Raw genomic sequence first — 17,881 nt, 5'->3', positions numbered from 1 at the left:
GACACCGACATCCGGCTTCGCCTCACCCGATTTATCAAACCCAATAACAATTACTCAGTGACTTTAATCTCGAATTCAACCATGATACAGACTGTAAAGTAATCGCCCTTAGCGCCGCACTACAAGAGATGAGCCTCACTCAACTCATAACCACCCCGCCCAACCACACCAAAGTCTGAACCTTTGACTGGGTCCTCAATATCAACCTTCACATCTCAGTCACTACCATCAACCCACTACCCTGGACTGGCCACTCCCTTATCCTCTTCTCCTTTAATCTGAAACCCTTTACCGCCCACAAAGTGATCAACAGTCTCCCCATCCCAGCGAGAAACACCCACAAACTCATCATGGAAATGCTCGAGCCTACCATCAAGGCTTCCCTTGCGTCATTTGCAGATGCCAATGATTCAGAAACCATCCTCACCACCTACGAAACTACACTCCTATACACACTAAGCCACCATGCTCTCCTCTAAAAACTACAATACAAAAAAAAACATGAAAACCAATTGGTTCACTGAGGAAGTACTCCCCCTTCACAGACGCACCACACAAAGAGGCCTTCCTCTCTGCAGCAAAGTCCTAGAAAGCATCCATCATCACCACTAAATCGGCAAATCCCAGCGACAGCTTTCCCAAAGACAAGGCCTGATGCTAACCTGTCCAAACTGCCCTCGCACTCTCAAAGACAAAACCATTGACTAACAAACTGCTTTCCCCTAAAGTCAAGAAAGTCTCCTCCAAACAGGTGCTCCTCTACTCCTCCGAAACTATAAAGGACAACATTGCCTCCCATGCTCCAGCATTGGCCAATTTCTGCAATCACTCCTTTGCCACTGGCTCCTTCCCTCTATCCCTCAAGCACTCCCTTGTGCACCCTCTCCTTAAAAAGTCTTCCGTCGACCCTTCCTGCCTGGCTAACTAATGCCCTATCTCCGTTACCCCCTTCCTGGGCAAACTCTTGGAGAAGTTGGTAATCTCCCAACTGATCCACCACACTGACTTCAGAGCAGCCAGAGGCATGGAAACTGCTCTCCGGAACACCTGTGAAGACTTAATCTCAATTCCAACTCTCCCTCTGTTATCCTTCTTGATCTTTCCTCTGCCTTTGACACGGTCAATCAAAGCACCCTTAGAAATTGCCGCTGTGATACCCATGGCATCACAGACCTGGCACTGGACTGGTTGACCTCCTTCCTATCTGACTGACCTTCCCAGGTTCAAATGGGCCCATTCCTCTTCTCCATCACACTCTACACCTGCAGCGTCCCTCAGGGCTCTACCCTCTCGCCGTGGCTCTTCAACATCTACCTTGCCCCTCTGGCCAACTGATCTCAACCTTCTCTCCTCACTTCCAGGGATATGTGGATGACACGCAGCCCGACTTTAAGCGTTCCTCTTCTTCCTCTCTCATTTCTGACTGACTGCTATTCAGGCATGGTGCGCTGCCAATGATATGATAGAATAGGTTATTTATAATGCGCTTAATACCCAGAGGTTTGTAAGCGCGGACCTGGGGATCGAAACTGTGGTACTCTGTGTGTCTTACTTACAAGGCGAGCACATTGCTCCTGAGCTATCCCCCCACCCCTGAGACCTCTGCCTTAATGCCAGTAAGACGGAGATCCTTCTGAATGGAACCCCCGCTCCCCACTTCCCTCCTACTCTCTGGCCACCCTCCATTGGCCCCCTCTCCTTACCCTCTTGCGAGGCTAAAAACCTTGGCATCATCTTCAACTCCTCTCTCCTCACATCGCAGACCTTGCCTATAAGGCCCACTTTCAGCTGCACCTCCTCAGAGGCATTATCCCTTTCCTCACCTTCCTTCAGAAACGTAATGTCTCCAGAGCTCTGATACTCTCTAAGCTGGACTACTGCAATAACCTCTTCCTCAATCTATCTTTACTCTCCCTTCGCCCCCTTCAACTAATCCAGATTAGGACTGCAAGATGTATCCTTGGCCTCAAGACCAGGGACTGCATCTCATGCCCTAAAATATCTCCACTGACTCCCGTTGGCTGCAAGGATTAGGTTCAAGGCCCTCTGCATCATCCCCAAGGATTTCTGGGGCCTCCTTCCCCACTACATCCAACTCTCTCTCCCCAAATACCTCCCTGCTAGAGCCCTTTGGTCTTCTAGCTCCAACTTTCTGCAGATCAGATGCGTTTCCAAGCAGAGTGCAGGGTAGCTCTCTCTCTTTGGCAGGAGCCTCCCTGACCCTCTCAGGCTTGAGCCAGATCTCCTTGAGTTTGTGGAAGCTTCTCAAGACCCGCCTTTTCTATTCTTCCTTGCCTCTCCCTCGCTAATGCCCCCCTCTGCCACACTGACTGGCTGCCTGGTCCTTCCTGAGTCCTACAGGGCACCAGGCCCTCCTTGCCCAGTCTACCCAGAATCTCAGTCTCCCTGACCCACCCCCAAACCGCTCCTTCCGGGCCCCCCTCCTCCGATTAGCCTTGCGGGGTGTGCATCCCTACCGAGCCTGGTCCACCCCCATCCTCACACTTAGCATGTGGTCCTCACTCTCTGCACTCCCTGCATCCCTGGTACTTGCCCACCTGGCCCACCCTTAGCACTTGCCTTGCCCCAGGGGCCCTCATCCACCCCTCCTCCACCACCCCCTGCACTTCTATGCCACCACTCTGCCCCCCCACTTCTCTCCCACGGTAGCTTTTTTCCCCTTCCACCCCGACAGGCAATTCTCTCTGCTGCCCCCCACCGCCCACCCTCAACGCCCCTCCACTTCTTGTTACTGCACTTGCACAATCCGAAGTACACAAGGCCTAGTAGGACCTTTATTATTGTTTTCTCCCCTGTCTGCCCTGACCCCCTATTTTCTTTACCTTGTGGTGCCTTGAAGCAACATTTGATGTATAGGCGCTTTACAAATACCCAATAAATAAAATAAGTAAATGCCCCCTTAATACAGAGTCACCACCACTATAACCACCTCACACCCCTTTAGATTCTCTGACATCACACCTGAAGACGCTCAAGCCATCATACACCGCCTCCAACTGCAAAGGAGAGATCTGCCCTTCCCACATGGTCAAGATCATCCCCCACCAATATCCGTTTATCTGTCTTTAATAAACAGCATCCCATCTTTAAATTATGAATTCCTCCCGCTAGTGTGATGCGAGAAGCCTGGCAGTCTTTAGTACCATAGCTTGGGAAGACCTCACTGCTGCATTTATTAAATGGGCCTCTTCTGTTCGTCTGCATTTAGGAGTACAGTCCTTAAAGTGCTTCTGAAAAGCCGTGAGTAGTCGGGTCGGCTGTGGTTCATTCCCACAACATTATAATTCAACGTACGTGTCATTGCTGTGAGGTGATGGGAGCATGTCTGCTATTGCACACCTGAGCTTGGGCGCCAACATTGGGAGGCAGAACTTTTGCAACCCTCTAATGATTGCCCCAATGCATGGGGTGCAGCGAGTTTCTTCTACCTGAAAAACACACCGTGCATACGGATCGAAATTACAAATGCTGTAGGAGTACAAAGATTATTAAATCATTCTAAGATGGTGGGGCGGGGGGGGGGGGGGAAACACAACTTTCAAAGGTAATGTGACCCATGATCATTTGCATCTCTCAAACTCCTGGGAACTATCCACCACTGAAGATTTAATTTGGGCACCAAAACCAGTCTGTGGCCATGCAATGGGATCTGGTAAACTCACCACCATCAGATATTTTATTGAAACAGTGTAAAGCCCTGCGTTAAAGGGTAAGTCAAGAGAAGGAAGACCGCCATTTTAAAAAGATATATGAAGTAAAAGTATTATCTGGCACCAATGGGGACCCAATGTTGCCAGATAATCAGATATGCTGGATAACCAACTATCTGTGTATTCCGGATGGTAGAACGCCAGAAAACAGAGCAAAAGGTTGGATATCGGAGCTTCCTGGTCTTCTGCTTTGTTTACCGGCCCTTTGCCAAACAGAACGGTACCATTACCGGGAATGGATGTGTGCCGGTCAAAAGCGTTCCCGTTAATGGTATGCAGGGGATCAGAGCTGCCATGGAATTTGTATGTGTATCTACGGCAGCGGATGGGAGGGAGTCGGACCACACCTGCTCTACACTGTAGGGGGTATATTTTGATATAACTATAGTAAAAATATAGCAGACTACGGTATTGGATTAGAGATGGAAGGACGAGCTTGGTACACCGATGTACTACCATGTAATGCAGAGACGAACTCACCCACTGCAGTCATGCTAAGTAACACTGCAATCATGCTAAGTAAGTTGCAACGGAAATACCCAAGGCTTCACCCTTTTCCTAAGAAGCTTCTGAATAACGCAAAGAAAGATTTGAACACAAAATGCATACTGTAGAAGAGGTTTTCCCAGAATACAACCAGTCCACCAAGCAAACAAACATCCATAGGGGAGGTAAGCGTCACACTCTGGACAATCTTGAGATTCCTTACATTGCAGATGAAACCATCAACTCAAGCTCTAGATCTGCTATGCTAAGTCTTTTAAAATGTGTCGATCACCACCATAGGGATCTTACGCCGCTAAAACCTTGTCCAAAATAAGAGTACTGTAGGCGTAAGATTCCAAATAACATAGTGAGCACTGGCTCGCCAACCTTGCATGCGAGCGTTGATAAAAGAATCCCTGAATTGTACCTGTGGAGATCAGAGTGGGACAGGCTGACCTACCCAACAACAAACTGCAGCCAGAATGTCACGGCCTCCACCTGAAAAGTGCAAGAAGTGGATTTCACTTGCATTATTTGCAGGCTTGGTCCGCCTCTTTGGAAACCCAACAGAAACCTACTATTCGGGGGGTGGATAGGTGCACTTTACTTTAGAACAGAAGCAACAGCTGCTCAAAAGTAGCGGGACCTTTGGGGAGGCGGTGGTAGCGCGCGGATCCTCCTATATGCTCATTTGCAAGGGCAGTCCATGGAACAAATTATTACAATGGGATGAAGAAACTGACGCAATCCACTCAGAGTGCCATTGTAAAGCCCGCAGCCACATGACATTACAAACATGAACAACATTTCCATGGACAAAGGACAGGCTAAGAACAAACACTGTTGCCTTTCAGCACATCCTCTGGTGGTTCTCGCTGGAGAAGTGCTCTCAAACAAAAAGGTCAAATGTGTCCAGTCGAGAGAGAGTGGTTACCAGCGCATGTTAGATCTATAGGGGGTGTTCGGTGCTTAACCTGAAAGCGTTTCACATGTTATAAAAAGAACCCAGGGATTAATTAGGAGGTTTTTTTTCGGTATTCCCACTAGTTCCAGCAATGGTCCACATAATATAAAGTCATGGGGGCTCAAACGTTATTCACCACTTTGGAGCACCACTTAGTTTTTTTTTAGTTTTTTTTTTTAGATGCTTTTACTACTTTATTGGAAAAGTTACACAAGGGATTGCATGATCAAAAGAGGACACTACATATAGTATGACTTTTATGTCAGAAATAAAAGATGATCCTTTGTGTGAAATATCAGGAGTGGAGAGGATAAAGGAATCTGCACCCTTTTAGGATCGCTCAACTGGCAAGAAAGCCATGATCGGTGATCTCCCTTTGCTTGTTGGAGAACGTCCATCTCACAATCCTACTCCGAGGTCAAGTTTCAGTGGTTGGCACAAAGTACTAAGTAACGTAACAATGGGTAAACCAAGTGTATTATCGATGGTGGTGAGCAAAGGGGCAACCAAGACTGAATGGATGACACCACATCCCTTACCTCATTTTTTATGAATGTACTGACCACCAGACAAAAGGAGGTTTTTTGTAACAAAACGCACAATTGGGTAGAGTGGCAAAATAGGTGCTATTTTCCGAATTCCGACTGTTTTACACGTTCAGCCACACTCTGAATGAGGTCCCCAGTGCTTTAGCAAGTACACATTCTAGAGGATTGTAAGCCGTCAGATGTATACAGACCCGGCAATCCATCACACACCGAAGCACACCAAATAGCACCAGATGTTTGATATAATGAAAATGTAAACAAAATCAAATCTAACCAATGCATTACATGTGCAGGATACTTACACAATAGAGGGAATCTCTACTTGCATTTTTTTTAACCTTTTTAGTGCCATGATAGCTGCAGGCTGTCTTCACAACCACAAAAATATTGCTTTGGGAAAACAAAGCCAAAGGCCTTCCCCAAGCCATGCCCACTCGCTACCCGGTGTATGGCATCAGTAAATGGACCATCCCCTCTCCGGCCGTCTCAATGTGTGAGAATCAAACGGGCTGGGGCTGGAAATACCGGCGCACTTTAGAAGCCAAGGTGGTCTTTTTCAGCCATAGGCTCTTTACATTGCACAGGTAATCCCAACCCCAGCCTGTTCTAATTACATGCGGGGGAAAAGCCTGGTCGAGGATTGGCCAAACCAATGATATGAAAAGAACCTAAGCAGTGCTGTCATTGGGCCAGATCTTCCCGGATATGGCAAATAAAGTCTCTCCGCATCTGTGATCCAGCTCCCCAAGCCTGGGGAATCCATCCATGTGCATTTTACATTTATTTTCTAAAGCTGCAGTGAGTTCCTTCTGGCGGGACTCGAACCGTGGTCGCTAGGTGGAGAGGCCAGACACTTCCCTACAAGACCACTTGAGGATCTGAGCAGGAGTGCTCTGAAATCCCATGTCCACGTTGCACGGTACAGGGAATATTGATGTGAATTATTTTTTAGGAGTTTGAGAGGTGTGAACATTTTGTAATTTGCTGACATTATAAGAAAAGTGGCTATTTTCCAGGTGTTCACGATTCATATTTTGAGAGGCAAATGTTTATGGGGGTGAATCGCCCTCAACCCTCCGCTTATCGCCGTGCACGGTGGGATCCCGCCCGTAAAACAAGTCAGTTTCCACCACTGAACCCAAGAGTGGCTGTGGCAACATTTACAGCAAAGAAAGCATTAAACCATTGAAATGGGAAAGCGATTTAAAAATATAAAACCATGGAAAGGGCAAGACATATTGCCCTTAAAACACATCAGTGAGGAGAGGATCTTAAGAGAGCGAAGAACATTTAGAAAGTACAATTCTCCTACTGCATGCCCCCACAACTTACATTTGCACAGTGTAGGGCCAAAGCACAGAAGACTGCAAACATTTTGAAGTTGTTCTCGTCCGTTTTAGAAAAGGCACTGCCACTTAATTTGTTGACCATCTGCACAACGCCAATCACGCTGCCCCGGCTAACGATGGGCATGCACAGGATGTTCCTGGTGGTGTAGCCCGTGTAAAGGTCCACTTCCCTGTGGAGAAAAGCAACAGAAACGTCAAGGTAAGCAGGCTCCTTTCCTCATGAGCGCCACTTCGTTTCAAGATTTCACATCTGGCTAGTTTTTTAATTTATATTATAGCCAGTCAGACTGGAAAACATCATGGCCACTTTCTTCAGCAAGAACGTCATTTAGAAGCAGCCAGAGTTACCAGTTGCTAACTCCTGGCTTTGAGCTTGGTAGCCCTGGAACATTGCTCCATAAATTTGGACATTATTTACACCTTGGTGAACTATAAAATGTTTCCTTTGCAACCCATTAATCCATTGAACGTGGAACCTCGTTAAAGAAAACGACGGCAAATGTAGCATTTCAGATCACTGAAAATCAAACAATATCCCACGTTGCTAGCTTGAATACCGACAGATTATTAAAATTGCCCTTAAAAGCTGGCAAACTTTGCAGCTGCATGAGAGGATACTAGGTGTCTTTCCCCACTGTTCCCATGTCACACATGCCTTGATGATGTGTGTGCGATTTACATCGCCATGATGAGCTCCGATTAACCAGTGAGGCACACACAAGCATTGTACATGTGGACTACACCCACGGGAGCCAGTCAGGAGGCCAAGACTGTGGGCTGTATCTGCCAGTGTAAGTCCTCGGACCTTGCATGCCTCTGGTGCCTCTGGTGCCTCAAATGCAGTTTGGCATCTTTTTGTCAATGCACCACACCGTTCAGTGGCCTGCGCCTCCCGTTTCCCCACCTGTGCCTGTACTTTTCTACCACAGCCATTCTCTGTGCCTGTACGTGGCCTCCTGCGATGGATTCACTGGAAACACAACTCACAACGGCTCCGTTCCACATTTCCGGAAGCTGCCATCTTGATTTGTAGTTTTTTTTGTGTAGTGAAATTTGGTATGCGCAACAAGTGTACACCAGACTCCCTTAAGAAGAAAAAAAAAACACCTCACCGAATGAAGACTCAGGTTGCCAACTGGATGGCTTTACCAGTAACTGGCTGTAGCCCTCGCGTCGCTCGGGCATACCCTGACTCTGGCTGTCAGGCAGTTAATGATGAAGCCTTCCCCATAATGTGGTGCTTAACACTAAAATACATTCACAATGCATTCACTCCCTAAAGGATCAGCATAGGTCACAGGGATGAGACCAGCACTAAAATACATTCACAATGCATACACTCCCTAAAGGATCAGCATAGGTCGCAGGGATGAGACCAGCACTAAAATACATTCACAATGCATACACTCCCTAAAGGATCAGCATAGGTCACAGGGATGAGACCAGCACTAAAATACATTCACATGCATACACTCCCTAAAGGATCAGCATATGAGACAATCAGATACGATTTAAACTTGAATAACTATCCATCCAAAAGCACACGCCAAAACCCCAGATGGACAGATCACAAGATATTAGAAATAAGTATATTCAGAGGAAATAACCTTGACAGGAAGCAAACCACAGGGACACCTTGACATGCAGGACAGCGACCAAGTCCACAAGCAGAACTTGTCAGATTTTCCTGTAGCGATAGGTGATATTATTAGGATCAAAGAACGTGTGTTATCACTTCCTGTGATGTCATCAGGGGAGAAGGGTTAAAGGGTGGGGGTGATGTCACTTGTGCTACCATGGCATTTTAATTAATTGACCCCCACTGCCGCTGCCTCAGACCAGTGAACAAAAACAATTTAAAAAAAAATGGATCACTTTAAAACAAAGAGCACGGACAAGGAGAGGGCGACTACAAGGCAAACGTTGATACCACTTGGGCGAGACGTATCCAAATTCAATAACACAAATGGACCAAGAAGAGAAATTGAGAAACTAAGTGACTGGTGTTGGTCCAACACAGGTCAAGTAAACAGTTAATAGCACTATGATACCAAATGGGAGATGCAGTATAACTCAAAAGATGTGTAGGCATAGTAGCAGCAAACACACAAGGTTAAAAATACCACTGGAATTGCCTTTAAAGAGGTTATAACAGCATAGGTGACAATTTGCAATATTGCTTACGTCTGCACAGCTTCTTCCGGTTGGAGTGGCTATTCAAGCAATATGACCCTCAGAGGGGGGCATTAACGCTCAGGTAATGTCCCGCGGGCCATAGAAGCCCCGGGGGCGTTACCCGACCGGTAATGCCCCCCTCCGAGGGTCACATTGCCATTAGTACCCCGGCACGTCGAACCAGGGTACTAATTACCATTTTTTCTCAAGTCGAGAAACAACGCTGCAACTGTTTCTCGACTCGAGAAAAAAAAAAGTAAACAAAATGTCCACCAGGAATCGGGGAGAAGGGACTATGTCGGCCACTGGCAGAGAACTTTGGGACGCGGCAGGGCTGGGACCCTTGTCGGGCAGTTAAGTCCCCGGCGAGGGCCCATGAGCTTGCTTTTTACAAGCTCATTCACCCTCGCCGGGTACTAATCCAGCATCTTCAGATTGCTTGTGTTCTTTGCTTCTGCCCAAGTGCTTTCTGCATGCAGCAGGCAGAAGACGTGTCGGTAGGGTTTTGGTAGGGCAGGTGGCAGCGTGGAAACAGATGCTACAGGCTGCCTCTTTACTGGGCTTTTTAGTTTGGGACCAACCAATGCCTGCATCGGCTTAGCAAAACCAGATAAAGAATACTGCAGTAAATAAAAAGCTAAAGCCAAGTACGTAAGTAAAGCAATAAATAAGGAAATGCCCTAAATAAGGTTGGTAGCAATTGGCGGAATTTGTGTGGTATTCATGCTTCCCCAACATTTGTTTTGATATATATCGAAAGTAACGTGTTTTGCTACCTTCAAATAAAGAAAGACCAGTATAATAACCGAGTGTTTGATAAGCACTCATAATTCATTGCAAATATTAACACAAACACAGCCTAATGTAATGAAAAGTGGTCATCGCGCCCTTCTGAAGATAACGTTGGTCTTGCTGCGCATGGATGTGTAAGAACTAGCAGGCAGGGTGTGCATGTTGTGTAGAGGGAAGGCAGATGCGGAAACTTGTGGTGTGGATAGATGCAGGTCGAAGTATCCATAACCTGTGTGTCGATATGAAAATCTCCATGTTTGTGGTTGGTACTGACCAGTGCAGGTTAACCATATGGGGAGCCCCCCGGGCTCTGAAGTGCAGAATAGTTGTTGATAGACAATGGATAGGGGCTAAGACGGTTAATTACACTAGACCTGGTCCGTCATCTGCAGTGCTGAGGGAAGTGCAAGACTGCAAGATGTTAGTAGTGAGGAGTTAGTTAAGGGATAGGAGGAGTGGGTGCAGAGGGGAAGTGAGGTTACAGTGTAGCCGCTACCTGGAACTTGGTTCTATAGTCCCGAGGAGCTGCCATCCAGCAGAGGATCTATAGATTTCCACAGACAATAACATTTTTCACAGCTTATTGTAAAGTAGCCTATGTTTCTGGTGCACAGTGTTTACTCGGTTACTCTTCATTTCTTTTAAATAGTTTGGTTGAAGAGCCAAATGTTGAGCTGTTTCCAGAAAGTCAGGTGCTTCCCTTCCAGGCGGAGAGGTTTGGGGAGGATGTTCCAGTGTTTCATGACCAAACCTGAAAAAGAGGACCCTCCATCTAATTTCTTATCGATGTTATTGACTAGTAAATAGTGCAGAATTGCTGGACCCAATTGTACTGGAGGGAGTGTAGTGCTAAAACGTACCTCTGAAGGAGGAAGGGCCCCTTATATAGTATGAACAATCAACGGTGCACAAGTATTTGAAATTAACCCTTTTTTGATGGGCAGCCAGTGGAGAATAAGTAATCCTCGTGTGATGTGTTTGAATTGCTATATTCCAAGAAGTATCCTTGCCGCTGCATTTTGAACTCTTTGAAATTTCCTCATTGGGTAATCTGGGAGTCTGAGATATATGCGGTTTGCATAGCCTAGTATGGACAGTATTATAGAAATAGTGGCTGTGGCCCTGAGGGTGAATTTTAAGAGAAGATGGGGCACAGAGTGCACAGCTGGGAGAAACAGCTTCTGACGGATCTGTGAATCAAGAGCGTGGGTGCTGGCTGATGTGGTTCACAGATTCATTACTGTGGTCGATGGGATTGGGCAAGGGCCCGCCTCTTCAGGTCAAGCGATTGTTTGTGGTGGAGTAAGAACCTGTACGATTGCGGAGCATCCGTTCAGTTTTGCTAGGATTGAGTTTTAGTCTGCTTGCTGTCGGCCATGCATCCACCTGTGCTAGGCAGATTCTAATCTCTGGCGTTTGGTGATGGGTGGTTCACAAATGTGTAGATTATCTGCATGCCATCTGCGTAGTTGTAGCAGGAGATACCTGATCCATTGAGGAGGTCTAGTAGGGGTGTCATGTGGGTATTGAAAAGTAGAGGTGAGTGTGTGAATTCTTGGGGTACTCCACAGGTAAATGGGCAAGGCCAGGAATTGTATGGACCCAAGATAGTGGTTTCTGTTCTACCCGTGAGGAGGAGGTGATCCAGTGTACAGCTGTTTAATACCAATGTCGTCCAGTCTTTTTAGGAAAATGCGATGCCTATGGTGTCAAAAGCGGCCGAGATGTCCAGAAGGATGAGCGCACTTTGTTTTCATCCACATTGTTTTCAAGTGAATACCAGATGGAGCTAGACTCGATTCTGTACTCCTGGCAGGTCTAAATCCATGCTGTGCTTCATCCTGTGGTTCAAGAAAACCTCAAAGTTGATCATGCATGCATTTTCCCAGATGTTTCCCGATGAAAGGGATGTTTGAGATAGGGCAGTAGCTGGCGCGGTTATATGGCTCAGCCCTAAGGTATGCAGATTTCAACTGAGCTGGGACTCCTCAGGTGTGGATGTAGTCATCGAGGAGGGAAAGGAAGCTGTTGGTCATAGGCAAAGCAGCTATATGCAAGGATCCAGACAGCCTGTGTTATTCACACCAAATGAGCATGAAGGCAGAAATCCTTCCACTGAGTTAATGGAGTGATTAATGACCAAACCCCCTACTGCAAGGCAGCCCAAACCATTAGAATCTTGATCAGGCATCAGGATCACCCACGGCATCCGCCACTTTAACAAACAATGAACGACAATGTAGGGAATTACATTCTCACTCTGCAGCTATCTTCACCATCCTCGATTTAAATGCTGCCAGGGCAGTCAGACAAACCCACTCACTTTACCCTCATACAGAAAAGCAGCATTTGGAAGCTTTGAACTTTGTAGAACTCCTCCAGAGGAAGCTCTGAGGAGCATGGGCCTGGTAAACCAGCATTTAACAATCATCCACAGACCTGGAGACGTATTGGATATTCAAATTTGACTATATCGGACCTTCTATATAAAACTTATAAAAGGAGTGCCAACCTCTTTCCTCCAAAACTGAAATATTCATTTTCTGCCCATAAATAAGTTTGTCCCTCAGTGACCATCAAAGTCCAGATCTCACCGGGACCGAGGTCTGCCTAGTGCAGTGACACTCAACTTCTTGAAGTACTCCTCTGATGCTTTCATGAGTCACGCATACATGGTGGTGGAATATCAGCAGTCATCTCCCGCTCCCATAGCTAAAAGAACAAAAGCCCCTGGGCTTTTGTAAAATAAAACCCTCTAGGTCCAGGATCACAGCAATTGGCAAGCCACTAAGAGGAAAATACATGAAAGCCACAAACATACATGCTGCCCTGAGCCCCAATTTAAACACAACAAAGGCTATATGCATCTACACATTTAGTAATCAATACTGTATCCATCATAAGGTGAATAATTTGTCATCAAATTCTTACTTCTTGTCCCCCCCACCACCACTGATGATACTGCAGCTTTAGAAAAGCTCCTTTTATTTTACTGCTTTGGCATTGTGAACAGAAATGCTGGGGGAGAGGGGCAAAAAACTATTGGAGAAATGAGTGCCCAATCCGAGGGCCCTTACACACCAAAGTACACAGACCGCAATGCATGGCATAAGACTGCAGAGAACCAAATAACAAATTGCAGATCTGTGGCGTTCCCCAGAGCTCTATCCTTTTGCCTTGGCTCTTTAACATCCATCTCTCCCATCTTGCTCACCTCATCTCCACTTTCTCCCCACACTTACAGTGTTATGCAGATGACACCCAAGTCTTCAGACTACCCTCTGCATCTCTTCCAACTTCCTATCATTCCTGATTGCCTGTCCGCCATCCAGTCTTGCTGCACCTCCAATGATCTATGTCTCAATGCCAGCAAGACTGTGATTCTTCCTATCGGAACTACTAAACCCTCGATGGGGATCTCCCCACTCCTCTTCCTCTGAAACCAGAAACCTGGGAATTATCTTAGACTCTACATTGGACTTTGCCAAGAAGGCACATCTCCAACTCTACCTCTGCAGAGTCATCCTCCCTTTCCTCACTTTTCCCCAGAAGCGTAATGTCTCCAGAGCTTCGGTACTCTCCAGGCTGGACTACTGCAACAACCTCTTCCTTAATCTACCTTCTATTCGCCCCCTCTCAAATTAATCCAGAATAGAGCTGCAAGACTTATCCTTGGCCTCAAGCCCAGGGACCGTGTCTCTCTAGCCCTAGAATCTCTCCACTGGCTCCCGGTTGCTGCAAGGATCAAATTTAAATCCCTCTGCATCATCCATAAGGCTGTCTGGGGCCAGGGACCATGCTATCTGCAACTTGCTTTCACCAAATACTCTTCTTCCAGATCCCTCTGATCCTCCGGCTCCAACTCTCTGCTTGTCAAGCGCTTCTCTAAGCAGAGAGCGGGTGGCTGTTCTCTTTTCTCGGCTGGTTCCCTCCTCTGGAATAGCCTCCCCCTTTCTCTCCATTTTGAGCTGGACCCCTCAAGTTCCGCAAGCACCTCAAGACTTTCCTCTTCTCCTCCTCACCCCTCTCTCTCTCCCTCCCTCCCTCCCTCCCATGCTAATCCCCCCCCTAGTCGCTGTGATTGGTGGCCTGGGCCCTTATGTGTCCTTTCGCGGTCCTAGCCTTCTGTTCCAATAGTCTGCAGCCTCTGTATTCCTCCTGCACTTGCTTTGTGTCACCAACTGGCCTGGGATGTTTTACAGGACTGCACTTATTGTATCGGCCAATGACCCCTCTTCCACCAAGTGGTCACTGCCTGGCACTTACCTGTTGCCTGTGAACCTGGTTCTTTGGCACATCTCCCCCACCCCCCCACCCGCCTGTGGAACCTCTAGCGCTTACTCCTCACCCCTTCCCCTGTCCCTTCTCTCTCTCTGCACTTGCACACTCAGAATGTTCCCAACGCCTAATAGGACCACTATTGTATTTTGCTCATCGCTGTCCTCATATTCCATGGTCTTGCTGTTCCCTGGTTTCCTTCCCTTTGCCCTGTGGGAGCTTTGAAATACAATTTCTTGATGTATAAGCGCCTTACAAATGCCCAATAAAATAAATAAATAAAAACAAAAAGCAAAAGTATCTGCTTGGCTGCAGATAGAATGAACCACGACTAGTATAAGGCCCTTCTTGTTATCGAATAATTAGCTGGTGTTAATGCACTTGATGTGCCACTTCGAGATGGGCTTTTCAGCAGCAGCTTTTCACTGGATAGTCCCAGTTAAACCAACAAAAAGATGCCCATCAATTGTCCACGCCACAGACCTGGAAATACAATGGATTAACATTGTCTTCGCATCAAAGCGATAAAACTTCTTCTCTATCTTGGAAGTGTGTGGGGAGGTAAGAAGACAGGAAGAAACATCTTGTAAGATAGAACTTCGAGACGCAAAGAAGCAAGGCCTCACTCTCAAACATTACTGTTAAAAAACAGAATAAAATGGAAAAAAGGAGGATTCATGCAAATAGTTTGGAGTTAAATCATTCAGTATGAAGAAGTGATCGCCTTGAAAGACGGGAAAGGCGCAGGCATCTAAAACACAAATTGCCTGGGCAAAAAGGAACGGACATTTTCAGACACTACACAGCAGTGGGACAATAAATACAAGTCTACAACCAGGTCGATGCCCTTTGACATGAACAAGAAAACCTTCTGCATCTGCTTGCATATGAGGTTTACTTGTTTGCATGTGAGCAGTAAGCTCCACCTCCACAACAATTTCAGGGAGAGGCCTGTCCTGGTACTGCAACATCTCAATAGCCAGGTATGATGGTTCAGACTGAATTGATTTGGGAGAAGGGTTCTGCCTAAAGCTTGTGACTGAAGATTCCTTCTCAGAGAGAGCTTCCACGGTGGGCAGAACACCAAGACCAAAAGCTCAGAGTGTCCGGTTATTCTCACCCAGCCCAGGGCACACGAAACATATGGGTCGAGCCATGGGAGAACAAGGGGCATCCGCAACACTGCCATGAAACCATCCACAAGATCTGGTCAGAATTGGACAATCTGTGGCTTGGATGTGAAGATCACAAATCGGTCCCTTTTTGCTGTGAATGATCTGGCACTTCAGAAAAGGGTGGGCTGGTTTTCTCAGACTATCACTCGAACTCCAGTCTTCCCCTGACAAGGATCAGGTCACAGAAGTTATTATTCACCCAGTTAGAAAAATGTGTAGACAAGATTGGCTTTTTTGATATTGGAGTCCAACTCTGAAACTGATCATTAAATAGATTCCACCCTGGTCTGCGAGACACATAAGATGGATTGCCAAGCACAGGGACTGTATTTCAGTTCTCTCCATGCTAGAAGCACCCTCGGAACCAGCATGGGGTTGGGGAGGCCACTCTTGTAGGGCGGTCTTCATTGCTGCAGTGTAGGACCCAGCAGGTGAGCATGGGTCCATGTGTCTCATTGGTTAGTCCAGTGACCTATGAGGTCCCTCAGGGCTTGGTCCTCCCACCACTGATTTAGCGTAATGCCTATTATCAGGATCCTGGACAATATCATCCAGAAGCATGGCCTGAGGCATCATCAGTCCACTGATGAGCCCGAATTCTAAGTCTCTATCTAATGCACCCTTCCGATGGGTCTTCAATCGCCGACATTACTTTGGGAGAAGAGTTGCATCAGGGGGGTGCTATTACACATGTCTAGACCCTCTCTTTTTAATGTTAAGTGTGTATTTAACCTTCATGAAGTGGAACCCAAAATACACTTTGATTTGATTATCCAGGTCTCGTGTCAATTAAAATATACTTTAACTGTAAGATCATGCCTGGACATTCACAATATATCAGTGTTCAGGCTATTAATGGTGACCATGTTCACCTGTATTCGAAGGTCATGTCAATGTCTGAAGGATGAAGACCCTTTCAAAGTGGCCACTGCAGAGAGGCTCTTGCCTATGGATCCGTAGACTTGACATTACAGGAGAGGGTCAATTACAGCAGAGCTTGTTTAGGGCTGATGGGCAAGACTATCTTAGTAGGGGTTCTGGCAGCAGGAGTCAAGGGGGTGGATGCTCTGGCAGAGCCAGTGAGTTAGAGGGGGCAGTCGCCTCCACCGGCTGCATCCTGGTGCCCGGTGTGTCCTCCTGACTCATGCAGGTTTGATGTTCTGTTGGCCAATGTGGTTGCAAAGAAACCATGTGAGCAGGGGATTGTGCTGCACATGTCAGTACACATGCGCCACACTGACCTTTCCATTTTTTAAACATCAGGGCTGGCACTGACTGAGTGCCTGCCCAGATAGTAAAAAAAATAATAAATAAAAAAAGAAATGTCACTGTGGCGCATGCATGCTGAAAAGTGCAGTGCAACACCCTTTTTGCAGGTTTGCTTGACAACCACGTTGCCCAATGGTGTGACGCTGGAGAACTTTTGGAATTCAAGTCCTTCCAAGGTGTGACAGCGCTGTGTGCCTGAAATCTTCCTCTTCGCCGCTCCCTCAGTGGCAGTGGTGTTGTATGCGTGGCCATCCCGCGGCCGAAGAAGACCTAAGGTAAGTGTGTGTGCAATGGTGTATGCATGCTTATATGTGTTTGAATGTGATGCATATTGTTCGAGGGGGTGTGTGTAGGACTAGTTGAACAAGTCTATCTGTGCATGTATGTGCATGCTAGCATCAGATTATGTATGCGCGTGTGTCTGAGCATGAGTACGTGTGCATGTATTTGTATGGCTGGCATAGGCTGTGTCAGCAGCTTCATGAATGCGATTTACATTGACCATTACTGGCATAGATAAGTTGTGTCAGCAGCTTCATGCATGTCATATATTCTCATCAACTACAACTGAAACTCCTAACCACCCACACCCTACCTTCAAACCACCGGAACAGAACCCTAGCATCCCAACTCACGCAGCCACCCATTCCCGCCGGAAACCCGCCAACTCCACTGCTCGCCCACTATTCCCATCGATCACCTCCCACCGTACCCCTCTCCCTCCGCCAGCTTCCTCTCACTCCGCCACCACCACCTTCCACTCCTGCTCCAAGAGCAACCTCGCCTCCCGATGTGAATTGCATCCTATTTAATGCCCGTTCCGTAGCGAAAAACAGATACTGCATCTTTGACCTCCTCGCCTCGGACAAACCAGACTTGGTTTTCATCACCAAAACCTGGTTCTCGGACGATTTCGCGCCAATCGCCAGTGAAGCCTCCCCCCCCCCGAATACTCCCTCATCCAACTGAACCATCCTTCTAGAAGAGGAGGAATAGCATTCGTCTTCAAGTCTCTCTTCCACGCCACAATCATCGACAACCAACCTTCCATTCCATCCTGCAAATCTCTCCTTGTTAGGCTATCCCTCTCCCCGTCGCTCTCACACAGCTTCCT

The 17,881-nt window shown here is 47.0% G+C and overlaps 1 protein-coding gene across 3 annotated transcripts in view; it reads right to left on the bottom strand.

The window, feature by feature from the left end:
* Positions 1 to 17,881, bottom strand: part of PDE10A (phosphodiesterase 10A) — a 1,126,451-nt gene that overhangs the window by 297,811 nt on the left and 810,759 nt on the right. For all 3 annotated transcript variants that reach the window (XM_069607718.1, XM_069607719.1, XM_069607720.1), the window contains exon 13: positions 7,062 to 7,248. In XM_069607718.1, the coding sequence (XP_069463819.1) occupies positions 7,062 to 7,248 (187 nt within the window). The remainder of the gene's footprint in view (positions 1 to 7,061; positions 7,249 to 17,881) is intronic.

Source organism: Ambystoma mexicanum, chromosome 4q, assembly GCF_040938575.1.
Source record: "Ambystoma mexicanum isolate Mex_15411 chromosome 4q, UKY_AmexF1_1, whole genome shotgun sequence".
Classification (NCBI taxonomy): domain Eukaryota; kingdom Metazoa; phylum Chordata; class Amphibia; order Caudata; family Ambystomatidae; genus Ambystoma; species Ambystoma mexicanum.
The sequence above is the reverse complement of the archived record's forward strand: the minus strand, read 5'-3'. Positions and strand labels throughout refer to the sequence as shown.